General features: G+C 39.0%; 1 protein-coding gene across 1 annotated transcript; it reads left to right on the forward strand.

The window, feature by feature from the left end:
* The first annotated feature begins 865 nt into the window (after window positions 1-865).
* LOC140242111 (carboxylesterase 5A-like) lies at window positions 866-7,768 on the forward strand. Its single transcript, XM_072321877.1, has 5 exons — window positions 866-917; window positions 2,602-3,644; window positions 4,359-4,527; window positions 6,746-6,962; window positions 7,442-7,768. The coding sequence occupies exons 1-5, from the start codon at window positions 866-868 to the stop codon at window positions 7,626-7,628; spliced, it is 1,668 nt and encodes a 555-aa protein (XP_072177978.1). The 3' UTR covers window positions 7,629-7,768.
* Window positions 7,769-11,502: the final 3,734 nt, after the last annotated feature.

An 11,502-nucleotide genomic window follows, 5' to 3' on the forward strand; every position in this document is an offset into this window, starting at 1 on the left:
ATATTTCAATAATAGATACTTTTTAAGATGAGCCTTAAAGGAAAAAAGTGAAGTAAACTGCTTTAATTGATCAGGTAGGTTGTTCCAGACATCGGGACCGTAATGTCTAATTGATTTCTGGCTAAAACAGTTTTTGGGTTCAGAAGGTGAAAGTCTGTGGAACGACGAGTTGAATATGTGAGTATATTCGAATTTAAGTGAAACATATTATGAAATAAAGAGGGAAGTTGATTTGTTGCGTACTTGACGCTGAAGGCCTACCGGTAGTACTTCCTTGCTTGAATCATGGACCCTATAAAGGTCCATAGTAAATGCACCGACGCAACGGCGCCACGTTTTCAAAAGTGTGTGTGTGGGGGGGGGGGGGGGAGGGGCACTTACGAGTTTCATGAGCTAACAAGCCAAAAAAAGAAAAAGAAAAGAACTTAAGAAGAAGAAGAAGAAGAAGAAAAAAAAAAAAGGTCTTCAGCTCATCTTTCCCTTCCACTTTCGGATTTCTTCACCTGACCAGCAAAAACAATTAAGCCTTGTCGCGCTCAGACTTCATTTAAGTTCAAGGTTTCTATCTACAAGTTGTATTTCTTTCTAACTAGTGCCACTCACAGTACACACTTCCGGGGTTTAAAAAAAAAGAAAAGAAAAGGTCCGCCGGGCATGAAATGTAAAGGAAAAGCGTGTATCCACTTGCTACATTGCCGGCTGCCCGCCGGTATAAAATCTCGCACTTCATGAGAGTCGAGGGGGCGTGTCAGATTGACCACGGCAGTACTGTAGCGAGATGCGAAGATTACATAATAATTCACGTGCATCATTTGCTCAATGAAACTTACTTACTAGTATGTGCGTGAATGACCGAGCTTGAAAGATGTATTTTACGCTCGCACTGTTCGTTGCAATTTTGAAAGTTGGGATATGCGGTAAGTGGCCTGCACTTCTTTGTAGAGGAAGATTACTTCGGTATCCTCTGATAATATCACATTTTGCTTATCGCTTCAATGAAAGCTAAAGGGGAATTCTGTTCGTTCGTGGTTTGCTTAAGTTCAGTCCCAGACGTCACACTGTGTGTTGGTAATATTTGACGCGTTGTACCGTGCACCACCGACACCGTGTACTGCGACCAGCCCGAACGAGCGCTCCCACAGTATAGTTTTAACTGCGTACAACTGCGTTTGCCTCGGGGTTAGCACCAACGTAGCTTCAACTAGAATATACCGTACCTAGATTCTACTACTCTAGCCAGCCTACGTACTAGCGAGTAGCAAGTGTAGCGGCTGGGGAGCTGCATTGCCATTGTAAAAGCTGTATAAATTAAACGTTTACCTACACATGACAAGACTAAGTAAAACCCTTTAAGAGTATTTTTAACTTTATCGCCACCAGAGCAGATGATGATGATTCATATTCACAGCATTCGTAATTGACACTATAGATCTAAATTTTATAGACACTCTATCTCAGAGCTACCAAGTCTCACACATTGTGAGTGAGATGTCAAGCATTTAGGGTCTGTCTCACGATCTCACGCATGACACCCATTTTTCTCACGCATTGGGAGCATAGCTTAAAGGATTAAAGTGAGAGTTGCAATGGAAGGCATGTTTTCCTTTTGTCTTTCAAAATAAGTTAAAAATAGTAAAAAAAAAAAAAAAGAGCTAAAAATTGAAAAAGCTCCCAACTGTGGGAGGGCGGACACCCCCCTCCCATAGGATCCCACACCCTCCCCTCGCTCGGTTGCTTCGCTCCCTCGCTCATGCACATGCGCGCACCCTGAGATGCTGAGTCATGAAAATCTCACTCATAAAATTTTTTTGAACTTGGCATCTATGCTATCTGTGTGTGTGTGTGTGTGTGTGTGTATGGCGGGGGTAACTGGGTTTGAAGTTGAACTTGAGTTGTCTCCTGTCTAAGTTTCCGATATAGTGATTTGTAAGCCTTTGCAATGACATGGTGAGATAAAGTGGTTACAAAAGAGCTAATGTGTTGTTCATCAGTAGGCCACTCCAAAAGATTTCTAATTAGTCCATCTCTGAATCGGACACAACATGTGGACACCAATTCAAGATAACAGTACTGAAGAACTGTTAAATCTACAGTGAGACAGTGCTCCATCTGTCAGAAATATAATTAACAAGTGGAATAAGCTACAAGCTTGTACCATCAATTATTGAAAGCCCATCAGTGAACTGTTTAAAGTCTAATCTAGAGAGATTCTGGTGCCAGAACAAGAACATATGTAGCCCTGAAGAGATTCTCCTGTCCATGCTATACATCTTCTGCACAGTGCCTACCATTCAGTACTTAATTTGAAGCATAAATTTGGTACAACTTCATGTCCTTCCAAGGTTTGTTATTCAAGGTATGTTAACAGTTTCTTTTATTTACACCACATGATTATACACCACATATTTACACCAAACTTATTCAGTTTGTGCAAATAGATATTTTTTGATCGTGTACTGTTGTAGACTGTTTTTTTTTTTCTTTTCTGTGTGAAATAGCATTTAGATCATTTGCATCAGATATAAAATGTCGAATGCCATCTCAATACTCTTTAGATATGAAATACCATGTACACAATGAATTTTCTTGTATCATTTGCAGGTGATGTCCCAACAGTCAACATCAGAGACACAACCTTCAAAGGAGTCAATCTCTTTCTCAGTGGAAGTACAAAGCCAGTCTTCTCATTCAGGGGAATCTACTATGCTGAGCCCCCAGTGGGAATGAGGAGATTTATGCCACCAGTAACCAAACGGCTCCCTCCAGGAGATTATGATGCCACAAAGCATGGTCCACTCTGTCCCCAGGATCTGGTCAAAACGACTGAGGTATTCCCACAGACGTTTCCTACCAATGATTCCAGTGAAAATTGTCTCCATCTAGACATCTATACCCCTTCCCTGGACCCCACAGCCAAGCTGGCTGTCATGGTTTTTTATCATGGTGGGGCCTTTACTAATGGTGGTGGTGGGTTTTATGATGGTACTGCCTTTGCAGCAATCCAGGATGTGGTATTGGTGGCAGCCAACTACAGGTTGGGTGCACTGGGCTTCCTCAGCACAGGTGATGAAGCGGCCTTTGGCAACTATGGACTCCTTGACCAACAGATGGTCCTGCAGTGGGTGCACAATCACATTGCAGGTTTTGGCGGAGATCCCAAACGGGTCACCATCTTTGGCGAGTCAGCTGGTGCAGTAGCAGTAGCACTGCACCTCCAGTCCTCATTCTCTCAGGGTTTCTTTCACCGAGCCATAAGTCAGAGTGGCGTGGCCCACAGTCCCATCATGATGTCACAGCAGCCGCTTCATGTTGCCAAGAGACTGGCAGAAAGGCTGCAATGCCCAACATCCAGCAGCAGAGCCATTGTGGAGTGTCTGCGCTCCAAATCTCCAGAGGAGATCCTTGCTGTCAACATGGAAGCACCAGATATACCAGCCATGCCGTTCAGCCCTGTAGTGGATGGCCTATTCATCGACGAGGACCCTGTAGTGGCCCTCATGAGGGGACACTTTAATCCTCAACCGCAACTGCTGCTAGGGGTTAACAACCACGAGGGAGGATTCAACAACTTGGCTCACCGATTGTCGGGTGATGTCTTCAAGCACTTCAGTGCCAAAGCCTTCAGGCTAATGCTTCAGTATGAGGTACCATACAAAGGGCTGTTGAAGCTTTCTCTCTCTTCCCACTTCCATTAATTATACTTAAATGCATTTATCAGTGAGAAAGTTGTCTTCAAAGACAGAGCCAGTTAATCTGTATCACAATTACGTGATATTTTCAGCATTTGATAACATGGAAAGAACCACCTGCCATTCTTTTCAACCCAGTTCATAATCATTGGAACTTGCAAAAAGTGCATAGGTTAACTTTCTGTCTACAGGGGCAGTTCACTTTAAGTAATGACCCATTTATTTTACCACTAAATTTGATGCTAAATCTGCTTGTAAATTGCATGTGATATGTGTGTATATATACAAGTATTGTGATCTGTTATATAAGTATATGTCAGTGTAACGACAAAAACAAACAAACAAACAAACAAACAAATTACAAACAAACAAACCTGATGAGACAAATGTAGGTTGGAACTTTAAATGTAAATACACTATTTCCTTGGTAGTTTGTGTATTGAGGTTTACATCAAAACACACATGAAAAGTAACATTCAGAACAGGTTTTTTTTGTTTTTTGTTTTTTGTTTTTTTTTTAAGTTTCTGAATGCTTTTGCTAGAAAATTTTTCATAGAGTGACAATTTCTTGTGCAAATTTTTGTTTAGAGAAATAGATATTAGGTATACAATGCATTATAATTATATAAAAACTAGCCAAATAAAATGAATATTCTCTTATGATTGCAGTTCAATAAGTTCATGCCAGGAGACATGAGTGAGATCATTGAGGGGGTGGAACACCTGTATGGAGGCAGGCAGGGTGTGACCGATGAAAGCGCTCTGCAAATACTAACGGAAGTGCTCGGAGACTGTGTGTACCTTGTGCCGGCTGTGACACTGGCTGATGTATTTACAGGTTAACTTCAGCAGGCTTTGATTTATTGTAGCCTACTAGGCAGAGGCCAAGAGGAACCAGATGAAGTTATCTCTGATTAAAGATCTAGGGGGTGTTTCATAAAGCTGTTCTCAAAGTTACGAATGACTTAAGAACGACTGGAACACGTTCTGATTTGCTATACTTATCAGAATTTCAATAATTCAGCGCAAAACTTGATCGCCAGTTGTTCTTAAAGTTGTTCTTAGCCTTATAACAACTTGGTGAAACACCACCCTGGTAGCGTGGGGAGATGTGGGTGGCCTGATTGAATCAATCTTTTACAACACCTAAAAAGAATGTAGCTATCTGATTGGTCGATTGTCATCACGTTACATTCAGTTAGAAGTAGCATCGCACACTGTGGCTATCAGCTTTGCAATTTTGTTTGAGCAAAAATGGATAGCACATGTTTTCCATTGCACGGCTCTGATGTCACAATAAACAAACATTTGCCGTGTGCACTCGACAATTACAAGCCCGCTTGCAAGTGCGTACTTTTGTCACTCATTTTTGTGAGCAGCTTCAACTGATCAGTTTTGCGTACATACGTACTATTCATTAATGACGGCTGACTGTGACTGTGCAGCTACTCATTCGCCGTCATCACAAAAATGGTTGCCATTTCTGTGCTAAAATTAAGAATCTGTGTGGACTACATCCATTGACGTCCGAGGTGTTGTATAAAAAAAAAGTAGTGTATGGTCTTTACTCATGCAATGGAACAAGATTTCGCACTCAGGGAAAGATGAGGCGCACGATTCAACTCGGCTTCACCTCGTTGAATAAAGCGCCTCTATCTTTCACCTTGTGCGAAATCTTGTACTACAGTGCACTCCCGTTATAACGAACACGGTTATAACGAAATTCCGGTCATAACGAAGTAAAAATTTGGGCTGCAATGTCATCCACTCTATGTATTTCTTTTGTTTATTTGTTCGGTTATAACGAATTTCCGATAAATGAAAGAAAACCGCCGGTCCCGAGACTTCGTTATAACGGGAGTCCACTGTACTGCACTCGTGACCATTCACTATTTGTATATCGTTGCCCACCGGGATATGTGCAAAAACCACAAATAGTGCCTGTCAGCGTATATGTGCATCAAAGCTTATGCTCATTGATAACAGCAAGGAAGCTCCTTGATAACAGTTGACTCCAGCCAGGATTCTTCGGCTGTTTGTGTACTCTTACAAAAGATAAGTGATAAAGCAGCACACAATTTCTTAGGGGGAATTCTTGAATAATCCAACCTTGGCCAGCCTTACCACCCCATGTTAGTCCCTCATTACTTCAGTGGCGGATCCAGAGGGGGGCGCAACCAGCGCACGCCCCCCTTTAATTTTCGTTAAAAGCAAAGAAAATAAAAACAAAAAAAATGAATTGAAACCCGGAAGTGGCACCAGAAATATTAGTCACGCCCCCCCCCCCCTTTACAGAATTCCTGGATCCGCCCCTGTTACTGTCATTTACAATAGAGGCATTTACAAACATTATTCCTCTTTTGTTCCATATTTGAAACTCTTATATAGAGAGCTTTTAGAAATTATTACCTCTATTGAAATCTATATCTTGTTTGTGAACATCTGTATTCATAGTACTGGCGTATTAAAAAGGAACATGCATACTTAGCCCCATGAGGATGGGCTGATTTTGCTGCAACATGCATTTCCCATGGACACTTGCCTAGTAAACTCGTGGCTCGTCCTCAATGGGTTAACATCCCAGCATGTGAAGGGCTGTTTATAAACATCTTCCTTGATTATTGTGTGCATGGTAACTATTCATCTAAACTAAACATTACTTCAGAGAACACAATCCTATATTTAAGTGCTTTTTCATTTTCATCTTTTATTTTAGCCTTGGGATTTATCTGACAATTTTAAATAGAGGTAGAGAATGAAAAAGTACTGTTGTTAAGTGGGCAAGTGTGTGGATATACTTTCTAACAGTTTTGACATTAAAACTGAAAAAAAAAAAAAAACGTATGAAGGTCTGAAAATGTTTCTCAGATTTCCCAATATATGGCTGTGAAGTTCAAATGACCTTACTGGAACCTTGAACCTTTTGTTTGGAGAGTTTAGTAGTGGTAATAACAATGACAAACAGACCCAACATAGAGAGCATGATGTTCTCTGCAGCACAGCCAATCTTGATTGCAATCAAAATTTACCGATTGTTCCCCTCGTCCTTTTGCCAGGGGTTGGTGGGAAGGTGTACTTCTACGAATACCAGCATCGATTGTCGTACTCCCCAGCCCCTGAGTGGGTCAAGGCTGACCACGGGGATGAAGAGGCACTGGTCTTTGGCTCTCCTTTCCTGGAGGAAGACCGGCTGGGTCAAATGTCCTTCACGACAGACGAGAGGGCTCTCAGCCTCTCCCTGATGACTTACTGGGCCAACTTTGCTAAAACTGGGTGAGACTCTTCAGCAGTACTTCATGAGTAACTGAAGTGATTTATGCAAGAATTTGAAAGTGCACAAGAAAAAGATATCTTTGCCTTAAAAAGAACAATATGAATTTCACAGCAGACTTTGTAAATTATGTAATTCAGGTGCATTGTAGTACTGACATTTATTTCACAGGAAGAAACAGAGTATGAGCGATTTGAATGTGCCGAAGTAAATCATATAAGTTATATGGATGCAAACTAAATAAGTTATAAGCTGCAGTATTCATACTGTCCTTGATGCCAGGGTGCAAAGTAGAAAAAAAGGAAGTCACATTTATTCAGTACATTAGCATTAGCATTAGAGTTTTGTTAAGATGCCTTTTCAAAAGGAAGTACATGTACACTGTAACTCCAGTGCACAGCTGCATGAACGCATTACATTTACCCAAGATTGCCATTGAAATTAATTTCACATCTTGATTATTTTTTCTTCCCCCCTTCAGCAATCCCAATGGGGAAGGGGACAATCCAGACTTGCCCCTATGGAGGCGATACACCGTTCAGGAGAAGGCCTACATGAAGCTGGATATGCAGTCTGAGCTGGCCCAGAACCTTAAACCCGACAAGGTGGCCTTCTGGAGTCAACTGATGGCCTCTGCCCGCAAGCAGGTGGAGCGAGATGAGCTATGATCTCTAACGGGGGGAGTAGAAAAAACAATATGCACAAACAAACAAAAAACAGCCATCAAGCTAACAACAAGAAAGAGAACACGTACTACCTGATATTATATTTTGCAAAGACAACTGGACACCACTTATTTACAACTACAGTCAACCTTGCTTAAATCCATCTCGCATTAGTCGAATAATCGCCTAAGTCAAAGGTCTTTTCAAGTCCTCTTCTCTTTATATTCTATTGAGTTTAATCCCCTCATAGGTCAAATTTTCTCTAAGTCAAAGCTATTTCTTCAGCCCAGATAGATTTGACTAAGGCAAGGTTGACTGTAGTAGACATCAGTAATCAGTTACCAGTAACTCTCAGGATTTCAAGTTGCTGTTGTGGTGGATACAGATATTATGAGTTACTACTAGTAGATGAAGTAGTTCTTAATGCAACAATGAATGCAGGGTATGTTACCATATATATGTTGTACCTCAATGTTCAGCTTGAAAGGCATTGGTCATTAAACACAAACCCCTAAAACTCAGTCCAATATCCTATACATTTAACCTGTAGAGAGAAAGAAATTCTCGATAAGTGAAGACTCAACTCACATCTATACAAATAAATTTGAAGTGATACAGACTGCAGGACATCAAATGTAAATATTTGCCAACAGTCATCAATCACATCAAAATATTCTATATACTGCTCAGTTCATTAACATGGAATGAAGTGATGAAGTTTTAGCTCTCCTTTTAAATCTGGAAAAAAATGTATTCATCGCAGAAGGTACAATATTCCTAATTAAATGACAAATTTGGAGATGTTTGAATATGTGTGATTTTACTAGAGCAATGTAGAGGTACTTTCATTGCTGAAGGAAATAAGCCTGTGTGACAGTACAGTGTGACATTCTAATTCAGAATGCCAGTTTCTCAAGGACTCTTGTTGACGTGCAATGAGTATCCATGTGAAGTCAAAATAACACTACATTTTGGCAAAGCTAACCAAACCTGTGAATGCAATAGTTTTGGAGCATTGTCATATTTCCGTCTTTAGACTTTGAGATGGATTATGGTATGGTAATTGTATGTGAGACAGAAACCTTACCATGTTTGCATAAACTATATATTTGACTGTGCTTGATTGAATCTTACATGTATACTATGTACTTACAGGGACTGTACAGTATTGGTTGAGGTGAGGATTTAGCTTTGAACATTTTGTGAGATATCTAAAAAGCACTCTATGAAATGTTAAAGAGCATACAATTCTAAAAGGGGAATTGAGATTTTATTTGATGAAAATCGGTATTGAAATCACTGAGATATCCAAAAATAAGTTACATGTTAAACAAAGAGATCCTGTGATAAAAGTCGTGGCTTGTCACATTTTATTAGGATTGCTTTTTTTTTGTTGATATCTCGGCTATTTCAATACCAATTTTCACTGAATAACTGTTAATTCCTCTTTGAATTACATGTTCATTCATATTTCATAAGAGGTTTCTCATTATCTCACAAACACACACCCAAAAATTGTTGGAAACCTGCATCCATATCTGTATCAAAACTATACACTGTACCATCCCTTTATGCTATGTGGTTTCAGCAAGGGGCAATATTTTTTGAAGTCTTCTGAGGAAAACTCTTCCCCCCCCCCCCCAAAAAAAGGGGGGAGGCAAAAACACCACCAACATCATCCCCTGACACCAAAAATCAAAAGCTATCTCCATCAAGTCTATCCCTTGTGAGGCAATAATGTAGAGCAGAAACCAGACTATTTTTATTTTGTTTTACAATAACTGTCATTTATTGTGCAGCAGTATGCTTTCTGACAAGAATGACTATTAACTGCACAAAACAGTTTTACAAGCCTGTATTTGAGAAAAGTCTGTACATTTACTGTTCTTCCAATAATAATAATAATAAATAATAATAATAATAATAATAATAATAATAATAATAATAATAATAATGATAATAATAATAATAATATTATTAATAATAATGATAGTAATGATACTGTAAAACGAGGAATTTTCGCGTGCACTTTAATTTCGTGAACTTCGCGAGCGCCAAGATTCGCGACATTAAAATGCACGCGAAAGTCCTTGTTTACACTATTATGCATTGAACGTCAATGGCACTTTGCGAAAATTTCATGCCACGAAAAAGGCTGCCGGTTCCAATTCGTGAAAAAATTCATGCCGCGAATATATCATGTTTTACAGTAATAATGATAATGATAATAATAATAATAGTAATAATAACAAACTTTTGATGCTGCCTTCATTCCAAGATTTGAACCAATGAGCTTTCATATGAAGAGGAAGTGATCTCTCCACTGCTGTAGGGAATATTGTACTAGCTACTGTGTGATACTTTATAGCTCATTATGTGCAATTTTTGCAATATTCATGTTGATGAATTGTGCTTCTGAAAGTGCAGAAATCTGACGAAAATTATGTATGTTTGATGTAACGAGATTCTCCATTCTATGCAATTCGTGTTGCAATTTGATATTACTAGTATGTGGTTTTATCAGGGTCATTCTACTACATAGCTAGGTGAAATTTTGTACATGTTCTGTATTAAGTCAAAGTCAACAGAATAGTTATTGTACAATGTATGTGCATAGTATGATTTGAAATGAATGGTTTCTGTTATGTACTCATTGGTATCAGTAGTGGATGCATGTTGAGAGTGGATCTCCATTTCCTGTTTTTGTTTTTGTTTTTTTTTTTAACACTTTCTGCATTGGAGAGGGAGCATGGTATATACTTGCAGCAACTCAATTATGGTAGCATAATTACATGCAAGGCAAAATTGGAAGTGCTCATATTCAACTGGTTAAATGGGCAGGGAATAAATAAGACAAACAACAATCCTTCCAGCATAGTTTGTGATATAATACACTGTAGCTATAATAGAATACACTGTAGTTGAAAACTGACAATAAAAAAAAAAAAAATTGACACAACTCTTATCCATAGTCAATGAGCATGCACATGAAGTAGTGATGTCCTGTTGTATGTTCGTGTGTGCATGTGTGATCGTTTCAGCTACATGGATTTCTTAATTTTCACTAAAGTGCAATTCTTGTGAATCGATCATAAGATTTGTAAAAGTCAGATGTAGTGGCAAATTGAAAAATTTGTTCCGAAGTGGAGTATATTGTACAGGCCGAAAAAAAAAAAAAAAAAATGATATGTTTATCTAGTACCTTGCATGGAGAGATATCAACTCCCTTGTGGATTTAGCTCACTGCATACGAGGCAATGTGAGATGTAAGATATGGTTTTATAAAATTAAGTTGTTTTTATTTTTTGTAATTCTTCTATCATGCAATCGCAATAAAATCCAGACTAACTCTGTGTATACCAGCTGTATGTACGCACGGTGTGTATATGTATGGCCTATGGCAGTCCCAATGAATTGGCGAAAACAGTCATGTCTCATTATCTTGTCTACTGCATCAGACTGAACTTTGGAACTCTGGCGTTGTCTCAAGTGTTACATTCAAGGTTGCCTGCTTCCTCAATAATAAGAAAGCTAGGAAATTGCATGGAAATTTTGTGTGTCTGTGTTTTCTTTCAGTAGCATTAAATTTGCATAAAGATTTACCGTAACATTCTTGTTCGTTGTTAGATGGTCATGTAGTCATGCTCATAAGAGGCTCTTTCATGTAATTTACATCGTCGTTAATGGCTATATTTAATGAAACTTTGAAGTACAGTGTATTTCCGTGTTGTTCGTTTTTTGTACTAAGATTTCTTTATGCCTTCCAACTTCAGTGGGTTGTTCTTAGACAATACATTCAAGCAAAGTCACGTACAAAAATACTTTTAAAGATATTCCAGCGTTTGTGAAAATGACAGATTTGAACTGCATTACGGGA

Source organism: Diadema setosum, chromosome 2, assembly GCF_964275005.1.
Source record: "Diadema setosum chromosome 2, eeDiaSeto1, whole genome shotgun sequence".
Classification (NCBI taxonomy): Eukaryota; Metazoa; Echinodermata; class Echinoidea; order Diadematoida; family Diadematidae; genus Diadema; species Diadema setosum.

What these genes read in the sequence shown, in the direction of transcription:
- LOC140242111 (XM_072321877.1), top strand. Translation starts at nt 866, where the DNA reads ATGTATTTTACGCTCGCACTGTTCGTTGCAATTTTGAAAGTTGGGATA. An exon ending in TTTGAAAGTTGGGATATGCG is followed by an intron (nt 918 to 2,601) that starts GTAAGTGGCCTG and finishes TATCATTTGCAG; the next exon opens with GTGATGTCCCAACAGTCAAC. An exon ending in ACTGGCTGATGTATTTACAG is followed by an intron (nt 4,528 to 6,745) that starts GTTAACTTCAGC and finishes TCCTTTTGCCAG; the next exon opens with GGGTTGGTGGGAAGGTGTAC.